The sequence below is a fragment of the Phalaenopsis equestris genome, unplaced genomic scaffold, assembly GCF_001263595.1.
Source record: "Phalaenopsis equestris unplaced genomic scaffold, ASM126359v1 Scaffold000596, whole genome shotgun sequence".
Lineage (NCBI taxonomy): Eukaryota > Viridiplantae > Streptophyta > Magnoliopsida > Asparagales > Orchidaceae > Phalaenopsis > Phalaenopsis equestris.
The window spans coordinates 323,391-345,264 of record NW_018165036.1 but is presented as its reverse complement, the minus strand read 5'-3'; the positions used below and the strand labels follow the sequence as shown (position 1 = coordinate 345,264).

At 33.6% G+C, this 21,874-nt stretch overlaps 1 protein-coding gene across 1 annotated transcript in view; it reads left to right on the top strand.

Annotated features, from left to right (window-relative positions):
• The window catches only part of LOC110029586 (general transcription factor IIH subunit 2), a 35,705-nt gene that overhangs the window by 8,703 nt on the left and 5,128 nt on the right, over positions 1 to 21,874 (top strand). Inside the window, exons 2-3 of the mRNA XM_020731939.1 lie at positions 15,178 to 15,639; positions 16,092 to 16,467. Coding sequence (XP_020587598.1) covers positions 15,178 to 15,639; positions 16,092 to 16,467 — 838 coding nt within the window. The remainder of the gene's footprint in view (positions 1 to 15,177; positions 15,640 to 16,091; positions 16,468 to 21,874) is intronic.

Here is a 21,874-nt window from a genome sequence, read left to right as displayed (position 1 = left end):
ACCTGGAGGCAGGTCAAATAAGGATTATCCGAGCATAAATGTATTAGATTTAGGTGGAAGGAGTGACAAGGTAAATGATAAAATCCCATTGTCTCATTTTACAATGTTTCTTCTCAAAGATATGTTAGGTTAAAGAATGGTTGATGCTCTAAAAATGAATACAACACTGGCAGCTTTTCTTTTTCTTAATTGGTGGGTAGATAAGGAGTATCCATTTTGATTGTCTTAGAATCCGATATTCTTTCTTTAGGTTAATATTATGTACGAATGAAGAGAAAGCGAAGACTTGCGAAGACGAGATGTAGGCAGACTGGTTTGAGGATAGTTCTTAGGCAAGTCACTCAAAGTAAGTTGAGTGGAAGGAAGTCTATTAATGAAAACTAGTCATAACATCTCTCCCTAAAAAAATATGGAACATTGTGGTGAACATAAGAGGACAAGCCACTTCTAACAACATTCTCACTTTGTTGGAGTTTTAAATGACAAACTTTAATAAAATATACAATGATTTGAAAGGCAAGTTTCAAGGACCGAATTCCAGTACCCTTGACCATTATTTTGAGTGATAGAATTTTATAAAGCTTTTTTTTTGGGTTTGGAAAAGGTTGTGGAATTATAGAAAGATCAACAACATTGACTTTCTTTTGGGAGATAAATCCAACATGCTGTTGATTAATTGTCAATGACTGTAGTAAACCCGTATGTCTAGAAATATTTGGCGTATGAATCAAAGGAATGGATGTGAGGGCTTGTGAGTAACATGTGGATACAGGTATCTAGTATGTCAGGCAATAATGCATTTTTCACAAGTAAAATGGAAGACATCTTTATTCTAGGAGTAGAAAACTTTTTAAATGGGGAAGATTCAAATACTTCCAATTGTACTTCGCTAATGATAAATTTTATAATTTGTAAAAAAAGAGAGTTTTGTAGAACAATTGAAATTGATAGTGAGCTTGCTGACACAAAATTGCATTCAAAACTTTGATCATGAATAAAGTGGAAAGAGCTAAATATGCCACTTGATTGCTCCCTCAAGTACCAACCGTTGAGTGAGATCCTTTACTTGGATTTGTTGCATTCATTAGGCAAGGAGTACAAGAAATAAACTGTCCATTTTTCATCATATGGTTGGAAGTCCTAGGTTCAACAGTTCATGTCTCACTTTGTTTGATTTTTACATTTAAGATAGAGGAATAATTACTGATTTTGCTATAGACTAGCTAGAAGTAGATGAACATAGAATTGATGGATTGCTTATTAATATAGATTGGGTAAAGAATTTAATATCTGAAAAAAAAAACATAAATAAAATAAAATATCAAATGACATGAATAACCGTCTCTACTATTTTCTTAAGAGTTGTATGTCCCATCTTCGAACATCATTTAAAGCGAAGAAATAAACCAGAGAGGCGAGAGCGAGACTGCTCGTGTGCGGAAGAAAATATTTAGGTTTTTGTGAGAAGAGGAAAGAGAAGGAAGAGGGAGGTGTTCTCAGGTGCTTTTCTTACCAAGGATTTGACATCTTTCTAGAATCGACGCTGAAGAAAGGAAAGGAGGAGGGCGTGAATGAGAAGAGGAACCGTGCGGTTCTTGCGTCTTCCAAAGAGGGAGAAGAGGTGTCGCAAACCTTTTGTACGAGGGAGGAGAAAGAAGAGGAGGTTGCTAAACTCTAGCCGAAGGAGAAGGAAAGAGGAGATTGCCTTGGGCATATGCTTCTATACTTGAGCCATGCTCGTGGGGAGAAGAAGAAGAGGAGGCGGCTCATGCATGTCGGTAAGGAGTTAAACCGAGAGTTGAGTTTTATTTATATTAATTAATGACATTAAAAGAATGCTTATTTATTGAAGGTTAATAATAGGTTTAATAAAGGTGAATTGAAGCTATAAAAATCTCGGATTAGAGGAAGATCAAGATCAATATCTATGCAAAAGAGAAAGAGAGAACTGAAGTATGTTTATGGTTAAAATTAAAATAGGATTTTTGCATAATTAATTTAATGTATTAATTATCATTTTTATTCTTTTGGTTAGAAGTAATAGTCGAAGGATCTTGGATTGAGAATTTAGAAGTTGCTTTGGTAAAGCTAAGAGTTATGCATTTATCATATAACTTAATTTAATTAAATATCTTTAAAAATATATTGAATTTTTCCTTAAGTTAGAATATGTGATTATAATCGAAAAAGAATTTAAAATCTTTGCACTTGCTCTTCTAATTGATATAGGTGAGAGTAAGAGGAACTAAAATGAAGGAATAATTTTTTACAGAGGTCACTTAAAGGTTAAGGTGAGTAATTACTTTCTTATATGTATTAAATTGACGTTTTATTAAATAAAGCCTGGCCTTAATGCTTTAGAGAAATATTTTTATAATTATATGAATGTTGTATGCATTTTGTAAGCTTAATAATTATTCAAATGAATGAAATTAAATGAAATAGAAAAAAAGGAAAATGATTGTTCAATGTCTTTAAAAGGAAGTAATTAAAAGAAATGAAATGTAGAAACTTAAGTTATTTAGGATTGCAGTCAAAAGATATTGTCAGGAAATGTGACATACCCATGTACGAAAAAAGAAATAGAAATAATAAGTGTGCATCTTCACGGACATAATCTTAAGGGTACCTGCGCGCATAATTTTGACGATACCTCTGGGTATGACAATAATTATGATATGACTTCTTAAAGAGCTTAAAAATGGGTAAATATTAAATTTGAAATGAGAATGGTTAAATTAAAAAAGAAAGTATACACTTTGATTTATCAATAAATAGCATTTTTTGGGACATTCATGCATAGCATTTTCATATTAATTTAATGTGTTAAAAGATTGTAATTGATTTTTAAGTCATGCAAAATTTTTAAATTAATTATTTTTATTGGTGAAATACTAAGTGGTATGACTTACAGAAGGGATTTAGTTTTTAGGGGGACAACTACTGCTGATATATTTTATGTTATGTGTTATGGTTGTAGTTATTGTACCGTTTACTTCTGAGTAGTGTTATTTCGGAGTAGTGATACTGTTAAGTATTGGTATGAGATGTTTTACATGCAAAATATGATGTTGATTTTGGATGATTTGATTTCTGTGTACTGTATTTTGTGATTTCTTAGTGCTCTTTATAAATTGAAAGTTATGAAAATATGCTGAAAATAAATGAATGTTAATATCGTCTGACTGCAGTTTCTGACTTAGTTAATCCTAAGCTATCAGGCTCGGTCGTGACAAAGAAGGCTTGTAGCGTTCAATTATTCCTTAGTGAAATGGATGCTGTCCTGCTTTTCCTCTCTAATTGTGGCTTGAAATAATATGCTAGATTCTCCTTTCTTTCTTAATTTCCAATTTGCTGACATTTTGTTAAATTTTTAAAATTTTTCTTGAAGTGTGCTTAGGTATTTGATTGTGATGGCATTTGACCTGATCATTGTTTTGATTGCTATGATAATCTGATGATCCAGAATCTGGCGTTTTTGATAAAAAATATAACATTTGATTGTGGACTTCAAGGATAGTTTCTTTTGCATTCCCAAGGATCAACACTCTTTTGGCTCTTTCATTTGAATCTTCACAAAAATCTTTTCTATGTTGGGAAAATGTTTAATTCCCCATAAGTGACCTCTTCTTTCATCCAAAACTTTATCCACTCTACGAAGGTGATCACCAGAGTTTGAATGTACTTTTGACTATGTTTTGAACTGCTCCAATTGGTTTCATTACACATGTATTTCTCTTGCTATAATTTTGTCTGATTATAGCTTAGCATGTATTCTTGAGAGAAGACCAATTTTCAAAACATTTTCATATTTTACTCGTAGTACTTTGGCATGTATCATTGATGTTAGATTGAATTTCAATATACCATGTCTTATTTTAAGATAAAGATATATTTCCTGCACTATGTTCCAGATTTTTAGTTTTGTAGAAGAGGTTTGTTCATATTATTTTGGGCTCCGTTAAGTTTATAAACCAAGCCATCATTATGGAAACCTAGGTCTCCCAAGTTGCATGGTCAATCTATCCAACTATTTATTTTTTTATCGCCTCACTGATATAGGTTTTTTGTCCTTTACCTTGGATCACCAACACAATTGTTTAAGATCACCCCGTAAAGTTAGCATCATTGAGCTTTTGTTCTGTAATTTGAACAAAGTGTTTATCACCAGTTTATGGAGAGATGAATGTTGTGGGTTGTGAAGAGGATATTTGGGGAGACCAAGGCAATAGAGATTAACAAAATCACTTATCATAGCTATTTTGGCAATGAGAAAGAGAATGCATCAAAAATTTTTCCTCAAATTCTAATGTTTGTTGCAAAGGTGATTATTATTATGGCGTCGTGGAGATGTATTTAGGGAGATCAAGCCAAACGAAGCTTTAGCATGATCTTTTCTTTATAGACTGATATTTTAACTTTAATATCATGAAAACTTAATAAGATGAGAATTTTCTCTAAATTAATTTTAGTTACTAGTCAGGTTTGGATTTAGGAGTTTTTTACATAGCAACCACCTAAGATATTGAATATAATATTTTAACCACCAAAACTTTAAATATAACATTTCAATCACTTTTTTCGTTTCAACCACTCTCTTTTACGCACTATTGAAGGCTTTGATTGAAAGTTTTGGGTGATTCAAATGTTATATTTAAAGTTGGGTGGTTAATATGCTATATTCAATGTTTTGGGTGATTGTTATGTAAAAAATGCGGTTTTTACATACCAAACACCCAAAATAGTGTATAGCATTTTACCCACAAAAAATTTCAATATAACATTTTGACCACTTTTTTTATACCAACCACCTAAAACATGTTATATTCAGTGTTTTGGGTGATTGGTATGTAAAAATCCCTTGGATCTATATATAAAAAATAGTATGAAAAGTAAAATTTAATTCTAGAAGTCATATTATATAATAAAAAAGGAAATATTAAAAACAGACTAAAAAATAAGTGACTTGTTAGAATTGTGATTATTTTCATATTCTTCACATGATTCCATTTGAGTTACTATTATATGGAATTGGGGAATCTATTCTTAATGGTTAGGCCACTTATTCAAGCAAGATCTTGAACAAGATGCTGAGATCATTGACATATCGTATGGGATGATATGGGATGATATAATTGCTGGTGTTTTTTTTTTTTTGAATACATTTAAGGAGGGGACTATAAAAATGCATAGGATCAGAATTGAAACTTGAAATTTCAATGGCTTGTTTTGCTTTTTGTTGTTAGGCTTAGTTGATATTTTGTGATTGAGCATCATATTTCACGCATTCATGTTAGGGGAAATAAACATCACGTGTTATCTTCATAGGAATGCCTTTTAAAGAATTTGTTAGTATGGTTTATTAATGTATTTCAGTTGCCCATATCATAGTATAATAGTTATTTAATAATCCACAAGTTGTATGATCTGTGTCATTATAGTGCTATTTAGCATTCTTGACCCTCCCTTCATCCTTCATGAGTGCTAAATGAAGTTGTTTGACCTGCACAATTTTTTAATCCTCATATTTATTTTTTATTTAGATTTGATTATCTATCTTTTTCTCTCAATTTTATAAGATTAAATAACGTTACTATCTTCTACTGCCTTCTTTAGTATGTGCTATTGTTACCATTTATTTAATATTGTTTTTACTCAATCCTTTCTATTTCTATCACTTATTTATTTCAAATTCTTATTTATTTTTTCATACTCAACTTATATTTATAATTTTTTCCCAACCCTTAGATTTATTTAGCATTGTTGGATTTTTTGCAGCCTTATAAAATTTATCTTATAGTCTCCATGTTATTCTCTTATATTATTGTAGCTCTCACCTAGCTTTAAATTTTGAAGTGATGTCCTCAGCTATTTCTCTATTTTTTTTTAATTTATGATAGGTAATTATATTATTCACATTTAGGTATCATTTTATCTTTTAGCAAATTTATTTGATAATTACCCATTTCACTTATATTAAAATTATTTTGGAATTGATCTATTTTATTACTGAACATAAATATCTTTTTTTATAATAATTTCTTTCATCATTCCAACTTCTTTTTTTTTTAACTTACATTTAACTATCCTTTGTATTCTTATTTATACCCACTATAAATAGAATAACAATAAACTTAATTTTTATTTGTCATGCAATATTATTTTGACTTATAATCTTTTCAGTTACATAACTTCTAAGATTAATCATTGTTCCATTTACATATTTTTAATAACTTAATGCATACATATCTTTTCTTTCAAATATTCACAAAATTATTTTTTGTGGAATTCGATCATATTAAAATTAGTGTAGAACATTCTTATGATAGTTAGAATGGAATTCACCACAAGAGAGGTTGTTGAAGAAGAATCAAGGGAACAACGAAAATGCCTATAAGGCTCACCTAGAACATCACTAAATCTAAAATCAAAACCCAAGACAGTTGAGGAAAAAAAGGGCCTGGCAACCTATGCTGTGCTTTAACACCATAAATTTGTTATTTTTATAAATGAATTATAGGTTTTGAGCTTTTAAATTTTGACTTCATGTATTGGTATATTTCCTTTAAAGTGGAGGGGTTCAGCCTCAAGAATACTAGCAATACATGGAATGGTGAGGCCATTAATGACTCTATTTATTATAACAAAGACTATTCACTAAGTCTCAAGCCCAAGCCAAAGACAATTCAAGAGAAATGGATGCCTAGCTGACAAAAGGCTTATATTGGGCTTTAATATCATTCAATTTATTTTTAACCCTAGGTTTTGTACTTCTATTTGATTTTTTGTATAATGCTTTGCTTTGACGTGGATTGTTTCAGCTTTGGGAACATTGGCAACACATGGAATGCTGACGCAATTTAGTGTAGTCACCCTCTTATTTCTTCTCCCATCTCTAAATTTTGCTAGTGGATATGATTGTATCAGGCTATCTTTCCAGAGCAAAAAAGTGTTATCATTTGTTAAAAAAAATTGGAACTGTTTCCAAGAGTTTGGGTTTGGTGGCAGGGCCCCCTCTTAGCTTGCCTTAGTGGGTGATGAGTTTTCGTATTTCATCAAGTGAGTTTGCTTCTATCATCTCCTTAGCTCTTATTATAGCATTCTCCCATCTCCCTCACATCTCTCAACATCCTCTCCTTGCCCACATCCCACACTTACAAGTTTTCATGATCAAGGGAAGAAAATCATCCATATTCGATCTCCTTGATCTCAAGTCTTGAAGTTACCATCTTCATTGAACTGAAAAAGTCTCACCCCCTAATCACTAACTCCATATCTCATCCTTACATCATAACCCTCCACAGCTATTTCTAACCTTCTCTTCTTCCTTTTATTTAACACCTTAGAATTTCAGAATTGGCTTAGCATCGATTTTGTTAGGAAGAGAGATGGAGAAAGGGGAGTCAGAGTGAGACTATCAAAGCGAGCGGGGATGCAATGAGGGGATCATGTATATATTAAAGAATGGCCAATGAGGGGAAGAGTTGTGCTCACATGACTGAGGTAGAGTGGGACGTGAAGCAAGCAATTAAGCGTGCAAGGAAGGAAGACGATGCAAATGACTGTAGTGTATGTTGCTGAGAGCCACGAAAAATAAAAGTGAGTTTGAGTAGGCGACGTTCAAGCGGCTTGCTATTGAGAGGGCAAACAATGAAGAAGGGAGAGGAAAGTGGGTGAGGGGCAAACATGCTCAAAATGAAGCCGTGCGAAGCGAAGCTATGCTCACGACTTGCTCGAAAAGAGATTTTCTTGTGGCACCATGGAGAGTGGGTGTTTGATCTGGCAAACCCACGAAGTAAAGGAGAGACTGAGAGAGCGGAGGCAAAGTGAGCTAGGACAACGCTATTTAAAGCCGGTAAAACCAAAATTTAGAAATTTGTCTTATGGTACAAAGTTGTTTTCTTTTTTTCTTACAACTTTATAAACACAGTAGATCTGATAAATCCTTGATTTCGTACTCTACTCTTATGATACGAAGTTGTAAATGTCATATCTTTGTGATATAAATAGTAAAGCAAATGATAAAAAAATATACATTTATCATACAAAATGGTAAATGTTGTATTTTTATTGTTACACTTTTACGGTGTTCCTGAGATAACTTCTGAAAGGAAAAAAATGAAAAAAAAAAATTGATTAAAATGATGAAAACTAATTGATTTAATAAAATAAAAAATGTTGAGCTTACTCTATAGATTGATTAACATACTCTTTTGTACATTCATGTTAGATATTTCTATAATAATTTAATGCATAATAAAGTGATAATTATTCATTAAGTTGTCTAAAACTTAACTTGTTATTTAATTGTTCTTTCTGTACAAATCTGCTAGACTGAGATGATTGATAAGAGAAAGTGTGTTTACAAGAAGAGATGGGCTATTGATGATAGGTAGCAAATTGTTTTTTTCTGTCTTGTCACTTTTATGATATTACTTGTTTTATTATAGTAAAGTGGATGATTTTGTGTTTTATTAGAGGATGTTTATTTCTATATTATTGATTAGTTACTCTTTTACAATTGAATGTTATTGTGGATTAATGTTACTATTTAAAAATATTTACTTTCACTATTTGTCTGTGTTCCCGCCTTGGTTAATCCAAGTTCTTGGGCCTGGTCGCGACACATGTTTCATAATATTTTTCCTAAAATACATTAAAAGATAAGTTTAAGTGAATTTTAAATGGTTTTCATTGTATATATACCTTATGTATAAAATTGGATGATTTGTAGTTCGTATTTGAGAAAGTGAGGATAAATATAAACAAAAATATTTATACAATTGAGATGAGTAATTATATTTTTGAATTACAGTATTGTTTCCCATTTTTGAATTTATTTCTGATTTCAATTCGTTTCGTTTATGTTCAATACCAATTTGTTATACTATAAGTGATCATTCATAGTGTTATGAATAAGGATGCATAGTTGTATAATAGCTTTCCCTAGGATGACATTAGATGTTTATAATATAACTTTTAAATTCTTATAGAATGATATTTAATCATTAATAGATAACCATTTAGTGTTTCATAAGGAAATAATGTATGCTATGAAGAATATTATAAAATGGTAGTATATAGGAATGCTTGTATGTGTGTGATGATAGACATAGTTCACCTTTTTATGAACACATATTGATGATTTTTCTCACCTTAGACAATAATTAAATTAAGATCACAGTTTGCTATGATGACAAGAGATATATCGACCAAGCTAATGAAATTGTACTGTATAAAAATGCTTGAAGAATAGGTTTATTAGTCGAGAATGGTTGTTTAATTGAAGGGGAAAACTCATCCAAAAGGACGATAATGAGGCAGGCTCATCAAACTGGACTCAATACCAACATGTCGGATGAGATCCCTCACCGAATTTTAGTCAAATTCAAGGCTGGAGTTTGTCGAACAAACTTATTGGGCTCGCCAACAGAGATTCAGAGAACCTTTCAATCGAGTTTGAGGGTTAAACACATTAAGTAGCAAGACGAACTCACACACCCAGTAAAGAGAAGTATCCACCAAAGCTCTGGACTATCTCAATTCTACTTTCTCCAAAATTGATAGATTGACTAGACTAGACAAGCCACCTACGACCATAGAGTACTTGTGCCATTCCACTAGGAAGCACAATAGCTCCATAGGCAAACTACAAGCCCTTTATTACTCTCTCTTGATGTATTGCTCATTATGTTGCACTTTTTGTAGTGCTCGATACCTTAAATTCTAAACTTAGAAATAATAACTTTGGTGAGAGACCGGGGTTCAGCTCTTCCAGACTCCCACTTTTCCACATTATTTTCTTGAGCTTTTTCTAATGTATTTTCCTTCTTCGCCTAGGTATTTATTTCCTATCATTTACTTCTCCCTTGGGTTAGGAAGGCATCGGTGTGACCAGAAACAAATTTTTATCTAACAATAGTGAACCAATGTTTCACTTGGAACTGAACTATGGCCCCAAAAAAAAAAATAAATAATAAACAAAAAATCAGGGAAAGATATTATTTTGCCAGTCCTCATCAAACTTTAGGTTGAATTATCCATAGAGTGTGAATTAGAATTACCTCAAACTGCTAGGGATCTTTGTCGTGGTGTTAAATTTTCAAAGATGGCATGTTTTTGCATTGTTCTAAAATCAATAATGCATCTTATGTGGCAAGAATAATTCCTTTTAATGATAGATTATATGGCCTTCCTTCCACCTTATTATTAGATACAAATGTTAGGTTTGTGTTTTATGGAATACATTTTAAATGTTTTTTGAGAACCAAGTTAAAGCTTTCTTTTGTCTTTCACTCTCAGATCGATGGGTGGGCAGATTGAGGTATTTAACAATAATTTGGAGCACCTTTTTGGATACTTGGTATGAAAAATTTAAGCTACTGAGATTTGACTACCCACCTCTGAATTTGCATAGAATTTGTTATCTCAACTCTCAATTACCACAAGCTATGAGATAATATATGGTCAAATCTTAAGATGCCTCTTGATGTGACTAGTATTTCATCTCATGTATTTTTGATGCCGCATTTTTATTTGTGAAGGACTTTCAAAGCCTTTATATTGAAGTAGTGGGATCAGATAATAAAATCTAATGCAACTTTGTTTATAAGATAAACCATAGTTGTTCTACCAAAGAGTATAAAGAGGGTGAGTATGTATTGATCCACATTAGATTTGAGAAATATTGATCGATAAAGTATAAGAAATTAAATTTTGGTGGACTTCGTCATCATGGAGGAAGCACCTACAAACTAAAGTGCAGTGGGCAGATATCTAATAAAACGGAAATATGCTAGCCAATGCTGCTTGATTGAAAGAAAAAGAATCAAGGAAGCTTGCTCCAAAAATTGGGGAAGACTAGTTGAATTTTAGTTTTATGGAGTTGACTTCAATTGAGCCCAAAACTTTTATTGTAGTATATCAACTTAATCAAGCTAGAAAGGGACTATTACAAGAGAGGATGATGTTGAATAACAAAGGGAGCAAACCATTCATCAATTCTCAAGTCTTACTTCAAGAAGACGACGACGACGATAACAACAACAAACCTTTATTCCACTAAGTGTGGTCGGCTTCATGAATCGTTCATCTCCATTTTGTCCCATTGAGTGCTATATTTTCATTTAATTCTAATAAATTAAGATCATTTTGTATACAATATGCATGTCTTTTTAGGTCTACCTCTACCATTCTTAACATAAGTCAAATCTGAAACGTTTACTCTCTTAACCGGGTCATCAGATGGTGGATGTTTAATGTGACCAAACCATCTAAGACAACTCAAGTCAATTTTCAAGTCAATTTAAAAGAAATAAGTAAAAAAAAGCCTACTCAACAAAAGCCCATATTATGATTTTACATCATGTAATTTTTTTTTTTCAAAAAAGAACTGCAGGTTTTAAAACTTTTAGTTTTAAATTCTTATATTAATGTTTTGCTTGGTAAGATTTAATACCACTTATCATATTATGCTTGGGGAACATTGACAATGCATGGGATGGTGAGCCTATATAACACCTCTATTTAACATAGCCATCACATTTTCCCCTCCATTTACATATTTTGCCTTTCACAAGTGGAGATGATTATAATAGACTATAGAAGGCCCTCTTATTGAAATGAAAAAGAGTTTTGATTTACTTGAGAAAATTAATAGTTTTTCAGATGATTTAGGTTGATGGCTGACCCCCTTTAATAGTTTTGTCTTGTAGTGTGATTAGTTATAATACCACTTATCCTATTGTGCTTGGGGAACACTGACAATGCATTTGATGGTGTGCCTATTTAATACCTCCATTTAGCATAGCCATCACGTTTTCTCCTCCATTTACATATTTTGATTTTCTCAAGTGGGGATGATTATAATAGACAATAGAAGACCCTCTTTTTGAAATGAAAAAAAGTTTTGATTTACTTAAAAAAATCAAGTGTGTTTCAAATGATTTAGGCTGATGGTTGGCCCCCTTTAATAATTTGTCTTGTAATGTTATTAATTATTTTGCACAATTATTAAGTATTCTTTCTTCACTCTTTTATCCTATTATATAAGATTGCTTCCATCATCCTTATTGTTATTATCTTAACATTCTCCCATCTCCTTCTCGTCCTTCAATATCCTCTCCAAACCTCCAACCTTCACTTAAAGCTTTTGAGATTAAAGAAAGATAATTGGGCTTAATTGGTTTTCATTTACCTAGTTTTGAAGGAACCATCTCCATATGACTCGAGAGACCTCACCATCTCATCTCAACTCCAACTCCAGCTCGGTTATATCATTCAGTTATTTCCAACTTTTTTTCTATCCTTATTTTTCCTATCAAAAAGTCCAAAATTAGAACTAGCTATGCTATGGTTTTGAGATTTCCAATGCTACATAGTTGTGCAACCTATCACCACCACAACAATTCTCTAGCTCTACTCCACACTCCCTTAACCTTTGCACATCCCAACAAGTCCCCATAAATTTTTAGCAAACTACTTAAAGCCTATTATCTACATCAATAATATTCACAATTGTTGTGAATGGATGAGTTGGTTTGAGTTTTGCTATTTTTCTAAATGAGATGGTTTGAAGGTGCATCTTATTCTTTATGCTTCGCCTTATATAAACATATATTACTCATATCATCTATTCATATTATTATTTCTCACTATCATTTCTACTTTTACCCTCTTAGTTCTTAATTGTCATTTTTGGCTTTATCTGTCACTGAAATTTTCTTTCCCAACAATTAAGTTATATATAATGGTAGGAACATTTTTATATTTACAAGATGGATGTATATGTCTTAATTTTATTCTCTAATAGAGAGGTCATTGTCTTCAATTGTACTCATATCTTTGAAGCATGGACACAAACACAAGGACATGCATATGACACAACATGATATAGAGATATGCCATAATTGAAAAAAAAAAGTTCACGACACGTCATGGACACGTTTTAATATTTAATTAATTATTAATATGAAATATAAATTTTTTCTTTATTTTTTATTAAATGCATCAGAAAATAAAGTGTGCAAGAATAAAATTTAATTTTATAAATTTAACTTCTATTAATAAACATCATGCTTATAAAAATTGATTTTTAAATTAGATATATAATATGTTTCAAAAGAATTTCTCCAACTTATCTACTAAAAATTAAAATATTCTCCGACTTCACATTGTTTAATTAATTAAGTTAAAATTTAACTTTTAGAATTAGAATAAGTATAGATTTATAACTATTAATTCGTTAAAGAGTAAAAAAATAATTATTAATTATCACTTATATAACTAGGACGGACTTGACTCAACTTAGTTTCGACGAAAAGAAGCTTTAGTGCAAGTGTTGCAAAGTTTGCAATGTATTTGGATTGGCCTCAACGAAAATGTTTGATTTTTGCTCAAGCTGCAACAAAGAAGTTTTCGACTTCTGCTTTAGCGGGTGTAGATTTGGCTTCTATGAACAGAAGAGAGCTACAATGCATTGCTTCGACGAATGATGAATGGACTTTTAATGGCCGGCTTCGACAAACGAAGAGGTAACTACTGATGCTTAGCTACAAAGAATATTGGATGTGCCTTCTATGTTTGATTTTGATGAATGTTAAAAGGGGCTTTAACATGACAAGAGATGAGACAATTTCTACTATGAGTTATAATTAGGATTATACATATATTTTTATATTTTTTTACTTCTTATGTCCCTTTTTTCTTAAATTATATCGAGCCCATGCCCAACGCCGTGTTGAGACATGTTTAGGACGTGTTCCGGCACAAAAAAAATTTCGACATATTTTGTAGTGTCGGACAAATGTCTGGACATGTCAGACAAGTATTGGTCTTCAATACGTGTTCGACACGTGTATGACACATTTTTAGAAGAGTCGGTGCTATATAGGTTCATATTTCTTATAATTAATATTAAGTACTTATACTTTTCATATTTAAATATCACTTGATCTTTTAACAATATTGTTAATATTTATCACTTTTCATCTCTAAATTTACATATTTTAGAATTTATTCTTGTTATTTTTTTCCATAAGGACACCTTAGCCTCTTATCTTCCAAAATTTTCTTCCATCACTCCAACTTTTCACTTCAATTATGAAAACTAATCTATCTACAAATATAATACACTTAAAAAATCTCTCATCTAGTATCTTTTATATTAATATCTACAACCAGTACAGATGTCATCATAAAGCATCATTTTGATCCATCACTAAATATTATTATGATTAAAATTTACTTGATAACTTCACAAAGACTTCTGATTTTAGTATTGCTCTATCATACTTATCTTTATTTCTTTGAATTTTTTTTTTCTTTCTAATAATTTCAAAAAATTAACTCTTCTAGTACTTGAACAGCTTTGCTAGACTTTCTGAATAATTTATATAAGCCATATTATTTGGATTTGAATTTGTTTCACTGTTGGAGAAGGCATGGAATTTTTAATAAATGAATTTGTACATTAATAATAAACAATGGATTCTCTCCTTGTGATGTGAATTCATTGGATATGTTTGTGAATGATGTTAAACGACTCTTTTTCCTAGAGTGGATGATTTTGGAAAGTATCGTACCTCATATGAAGCGCAACTTTCTTAACGCTGTTCCATATACTTTGGTTCTCATAAGTATCAAGGCCTTTCTAGCGATAGAAGCATTGTTCCTTTGTCCTTTAACTTGATGGCTCAAAACAAAGCTTTATATTTCTGCACCTTCTAAATCCTTCTTCTGGTAGATTAAAAATGAATACACATTACCTACTTTTTTCTAATTTTAATAAACGATTCTTTGATTTTCTAAAAGCTTGCTGACTGAAGGAGCTCAATAAGCTCTTGTATTTCCCTCCTTTTCTTATGGGGAATTATGGCGTTCTGTTCTGCAGAGAGCCACTTTACTGATTTTTGTATGGTTTTTCGTTTCTACCTGCAAGGTATGGTAGATAGCATTTTTTCCCTGAATTTTCTCTTGAAAGAACAATCTGCTGATCCATAAAATGTACTTCAGTTGTCTTTATAAGCATACCTTTCTATTAATTCTTCCTTAACTTAAGATTGGGAATCAATAATTCACTAGAACATGTTTACTAAGAAAGCATATCTTTTTATGCCAAGCATTCATCATTCTTGATTATTTATGTAATGATGCATGGGTCCTCTTTGACTGACACAGGCAGCTTCGGAAACAGATTATCGCCCAAGCCGGATGGCTGTGGTTGCAAAATGTGCTGGGACATTCATTAGGGAGTTCTTCGATCAAAATCCACTAAGTCATATTGGGCTTGTAACCATAAAAGATGGTGTTTCCCAGTGTTTAACAGAGCTTGGAGGCAGTCCAGATTCACAGATCAAGGCTCTTATGGGAAAGCTTGAATGCTCAGGAGATGCTTCCTTACAGAATGCTCTTGATCTTGTCCATGGATATCTTTCACAAGTTCCTTCATATGGCCACCGAGAAGTTTTGATTCTCTATTCTTCCCTCAACACCTGTGATCCGGGTGATATAATGGAAACAATTAAACAATGTAAGAAAGCTAAAATAAGGTGCTCTGTTGTAGGACTTTCAGCTGAGATTTACATATGCAAGCATCTGTCTGAGGAGACAGGGGGTTTGTATACTGTTGCCCTTGATGAGGTATATCTCATTCCTCCTATCAAACTCCAAAATTTTTCCCCAACTCTCCCTATGTGCTGAATTTAATTCTGAAGTACTACATTTTTTTAATTTAGTCTCTAAACTAAAGAAAATTGATCTAAAATGGTCCCTCGGAGATTAAATTGGAATCAAAAGTTAAGCAACTAAAATTGGATCAATTTTGTACACAGTTTCTATACGAGAATCTATTTTTTTTATCAATTTCGTAAATTTGAGAGACTAAATATGTGAGATGTGATATACTTAGTCTAAATTGGCCATACAAGAATAGCCGGGGACTATTTTGAGATTTAATCTATCTTTATTTCTCTATTGCATTGCCTTGGAAAAGTTATTTTGAGATTTAATCTATCTTTATTTCTCTATTGCATTGCCTTGGAAAAGTTTACTATGAATGCCAATTAAGCGGCTACCTTTTTTTCTTATGGCAGTCACACTTAAAGGAGTTGTTACTGGAGTATGCGCCGCCACCTCCAGCTATAGCAGAGTATGCTATTGCCAACCTGATTAAAATGGGTTTTCCGCAAAGAGGAGCCGAGGGGGCTATTTCTATATGTTCCTGTCACAAGGAAGCAAAAGTAGGTGGTGGCTATACCTGTCCAAGATGTAAAGCACGAGTTTGTGAACTCCCATTGGAATGTCGGATATGTGGGCTGACGCTTGTTTCTTCTCCACATTTAGCAAGATCTTATCATCACCTATTTCCAGTGACGCCATTTAATGAAGTGTCACATACCCTTCCTATTAGATTGCAGCAGAAGTTGCCACAGACTTGTTTTGGATGCCAGCAAAGTATTATAAGCCATGGTATGCTATTTTTTTCCCTTTTTTTTTTCTCCCTTTCGAATATTCTATATTTGGTATGATCATGTATTATCCAATGTGCATGCATTACTGCCTAATCGTCCACAATTGTTTAGTGAGAAAAAGCTAAAACCTTTTTTCTTTATCAAGGCTTACTTGGAAATTCAATAGAAATTTCCAGGTTTACTATCTAAGTTGTTGTGCTAGTGATATGAATCTATTTCCTTCTTTGAGAGGGCAAGTTACCTATTCTTTTAAGAATGAGCTTGGCGGTTCTAGTCAATTATTATCTTCAGTAATTCATTTTATGGGTAATTTCTATCTGTGATATCAATGTTTTGCATATTTTAAAGTTTCAACAATTAAACGAAAGTGTTTCTGAAATAGTATGCCCAAAGCTTGAAGAGCACAACAAAACTACCTGCTTTCATCCTCTATTATTTATTAATGACACGACCCGGCCCGGGGCTTGGCATTAACCAAGATGGGGACAAACAATTGGATAGTGAGAACTAAATTTTATATATTAATCTGCAATTTAATAAATGAAAGAACCACTAATCAAATTAAATTAAAATAATATATTTAAAATTATCTCGTTACTGTTTGTCTGTGTCTTCTATAAACATTATCTCTTATATTTCTTTTCTTTTTATTAATTAATTATACTTGAAAAGTTAGCTTAAAAAAACAGCGAGTCAATGAATACTCATTTATCTAAACTACAGTAATACAAAGGAAAAGAAAAAAAAATATACATTTCCAGTTAAGCTTCTTAATAAATCAATCTAAACATTTAATATGCAATTCAATGAATCTCACTATATAAATAGTATATCAATATCATTTTATATCTATACAACCGTTACAACAATACCGTCTAAAAATTGCGTCAATTAGACACATCAATATCATTATCCTTTTCTATATACGTGCATCGGTACCTTAGTATTCCCCCATTAATATCATCAATAGATTACTCTGTCATAGTCATTCATGTACATACAAACAGTCAATATAAACATATCGTGCTTATGTTCATCACATTCAATTCAACATATTACATAAAACATACATCAAATATATGAGAGTAAATAACTACAACATTTATAACAATGTGATCGATAACGTAAAAGAAAATATACTTCAATCAGAATAAAGCTTATGCCAGTGTGATTAACTGCAAAATAGTCGAGAAGAAACAAATTATTACTATAGATTAAAAGTACGAGTACTCACCTTAATGATAGATGATTTGATTAATCTTACCTTCTATTGATTTCTCACCTTTAAAATATAGAATATACAATTATCACATAAATTATTGTTGTATGACACTATTTTAATTAGAATTTCAACAATTTAAACTTTAAAATTTAGTTTTTGTAATCAAAATTATTACTAAATGCTTTTAGAATTAAAACTCTAGTCTTTATTTAATACCTGAATGAAATTAACTTAAGTTTAATGTTTAAATGATGCACTTATAATATATATATATATATATATTTATAAATTTAAAATTAAAATCCTTACCTGAATGAAAGTCAGTTTAATTTAACCTTTAAATAATAAACTTATATTATAATATTTATTAAATAACTTAAATAAATAAACTTACTTTTATAAAATTAGTCGGTCCTCCTACTCTGTGCACGAGAAAATGCGACTTTGCCCTTTGTGCATGAGGGAGTTTCTCCCTGCTCGTGAAAGTCTTGGATCCAAAGCCTGACTTCGGCTTTCTCTCCTACACGAATACACGAACTCAACCCTTCCTTCTCTACGATGCTTTGTCCTCTCTTCTTCTTCTTTGTTGGTAGGATAGCGCACGTGCTCTCCTCTGTCGTTCCTTCCTCCTTTGCACCGAACCTATTGAAATTCGATGCTGATACTTCCTCAAGCCTTTTCGTCGCCGATTAGGATCCCCCGCATTGTTCGACTCCTTAGTAAGTCTTTTTCACTGTTGCCTCCCTTAAGCACGCCCTTTTATTGGGCAAAAGCAACCTTTTGTTTCCCCAACTTGCCTCATCTTCCTCCCTATTCAACTCTTCGTTTACTCTTCCTCTCTTCAACCTCTTGACTTTCTCGCTCTGTCTCTCCCTTCTGTTCATTTACCCAACCACTCCCTTCCTTTTTCTTGGTTCTTCGTTTTCCCTCCCCTCATGTAACAAAACCATTACAATCTTCTTCACTTATGAAAATTTGGTCCTCAAAATTTATAAATAGGTCTCAAGCAAAGTCAATATTAGCTATCTATGAAACTATGGTCATTCATGCCTGGGACTTGAAATTAATTAAAGCGGGAACAAACGGTCGGACGGTGAGAATTACATATTTTTTCATATTTATTTTCACGCTCTCGCAGACGTCATCTAGTCTATGAGTCCACGACGTGCGCTCTTGTATTCTAGGATGCTCGCGTTCTCGCTCTCTAGTCGACGGCTCCCGTTCACTCGCTGTGGACGACTCACATCTCTCTCTTTCTCTATTGCTCTGCCCGACAGACATTTTCTACTTGGCTCATGTCTCTCACCCGCATTCGAGGGCTTGCAGCTCTACTACTTCCGAAGTTTGTTCGCCTATTTCCAGCTTTGGAGATGGCATCCACGATCCGTTCCTATGCCACTACACTTGCCGACGACATTCTTTTATCTACTCGTGCTTCTCTTTCTGGCTCAGAGTCTGGTTTTCATATTGGCAAGTCCTGCAATGTTTCACAATCTTTTCATGACGCTCTCTGGAAGGTGGTGGCGATCACACCTTCATAAAAAAATTGGGGAAAAAAATGGGAAGCCTGCTCTTATTCTCATAGAGGTCGAAACCAGTACTGTCAGGTCCTCTTGGCGTTTTTCTTTAGTGGGGAAATTTCTTTATGGTCACCCAAAATTGAAGATCATTCTGAAAGAGTTTGAGGCTATGAAGCTATTGGACTGTTGAAATATTGGTTTACTTGATGGTCGACACATACTGATTCAGTTGTCTCATTGTCTCTTGATGTCGATTACACCCGCATCTTTTCTCGGAAAGTTATCAAGATCGACAACTCGAAAAGTTATCAAGATCGACAACTCGGAAAGTTATCAAGATCGACAACCGTTATATGAAAATTCTGAAATAGACTATTCGTTTCGACCCAAAAGCGAAGTCCCCTATTATTTCAGTTTGGATAAAATTTTCGGGGTTAATACCAGTTTGTATAAAATTTCTGGGGTTAAAATTACATATGGTCAACTTGGAAATTCTCTACTCATTAGCAACTGCTTACGGTAAGTCTCTCAGGGTTAATAGTCCTAACGTTTGTTGTCACCAGCCCCTTTGTGGCTTGTGTGTTAGTTGCAAGAGATAACCACTCACAACGGGTATTGACAAAAGATTGAAATCGAATCACACCCTCTTTATTGCTCTCATTGTAGTATGTTTGGCCATAGCTTTACTATTTGCTATCGTTTACATCCTCATCTAAGGCCGAATATCGCCAAAGAACAACCACCTATTATCCAACCACCTATTATCCCTACTATTATCCCTATTGAGAAGATGCAACCCAATTCTCTTCCCAACACTGCAGCTCTTGAAGAAGAACAACATACTACAACTACAGATCTAGTTGTGCTTATACCACCCACTGTTATTGAAGAAGGCTCACTTACAGGCGAAGACACACGAGAGTGCTCCTTTGATCTAATAACAGATCAACCGGTACAACATGTAGTTGTTTTTAATGTTCAACAACCTGCACATCTCCAGTACACTTTAGACCAAGATCAGGTGAGCCAATCTTCGGAAGAGGAATGATAGGTCTATTCCAGGAGGAAGAAGAAGAATGGAGGTCGACTCCAGCTCGGGAACATATTGGATGATACATTGGTTACTACTGGTAATGACAATCATCTTACCAATCTATTAGCTTGCTCCATCCCTAGAACCAGAGGCAGAGGCAAAACCAAATTGGGCTGTTCTCTAGCCACCTGATACTATGTATTTCAACATTTTTAGGCTTTTTCTTTATGTCTCTAATATACTTCTTTGTATTTCCTAGTTTTGGAACATCTTACGATTTCGGTGTGGGTAGGGTGTCATGTTTGGGCCCTCCAACACATTGTATCTGTATATTTTTTTCTAGTTATATATATATATATATATTAACTAACTTAAATAATTAAACTTACCTTTGTAAAACCAGCCTACCCTACTCCATGCATGAGAAACCTCAACTTCGCCCATTGTGCATGAGGGAGCTTTTTTTTGCTCGCGAGAGTTCCAGATCGAAAGCCTACTTCGACTTTCTCTCCCACACGAACGCACAAACTCAACCCTTCCTCCTCTGCGATGCTTCTTCCTCTCTTCTTCGTTGGTAGGCTAGGGCATGTGCTCTCCTCCGCTATTCTTTCCCCCTTCGCACTGTTAGTTCCATGTTAATGGATCACTGAATGACAAATTGAAAAGAAACAATGAGAATAGACTTTCGAAAAATTTCTTTCTATTATTTGAAGAAGGAATAATACATGTCTTAAGAGAGGCTTACATTAGCATAATAACCAATTTATACTAACCAATGCATAACGTAATAAAAGGAAAAATGTACACAATAATCGCAGGAATTAAGTGCCATCAATTTGCACCTATTATAAACCTATATTTATTTAGGTGTAATCAATTCAATTGACCAATTCAAGATTAGTCTCACAATCGCCCCCATAAGCTTGATTTGGTTCGAAATTGTTTACGCCAAGCAGCTCTCGCATTTTCGCGAATTTGACTCTTGTTAGAGCCTTGGTGAGAATATCCGTACACTTCTCTCCGGTGCTTACGAACTTCACGATGATTTGTCAATTCTCGACACACTCGCGAATAAAGTGGAATCGAGTGTCACCGTGCTTGCTGTGTCCATGAACCACCTCCTGTAGCAACTGCATTTGCCGCAACTCCTGCGATAAACTTATGAACACCTGCTGCAACTCCTCGTGCGACGAACCTGTGAACTCCGTTGCAACTGCACATGCCACAGCTCCTCGTGTGACAAACCTGCGAAGTCCGCTGCAACTGCAGCTGCCGCAACTCCTCGTGCGACAAACCTGCGAGCTCTGCTACAACTGCACCTGCCGCAACTCCTCGTGCGGCAAACCTGCGAATTCCGCTGGCCGAGCTCCTCTGTTTGCAAACGCTCATGTTCACGGTAACAACACGCGAACTCCTCTCCTCTGCAAAACTGACGAACCACGCGACAACCTCCTTTCATGGCCATGAACTCCACCTTATCGAACGTCTTCCCGCGAGCAATCGCGAATCGTCGTGACACCCCCTGCGAACCAGAAGCACGCCCCTGCGAGTTGTCGCTACTTGAAGAACTGCAGGAACCGCCGCCGCTCCACCTGCTCTGCGCGAACTGTCGCGCCTGTGGCACCGCTCT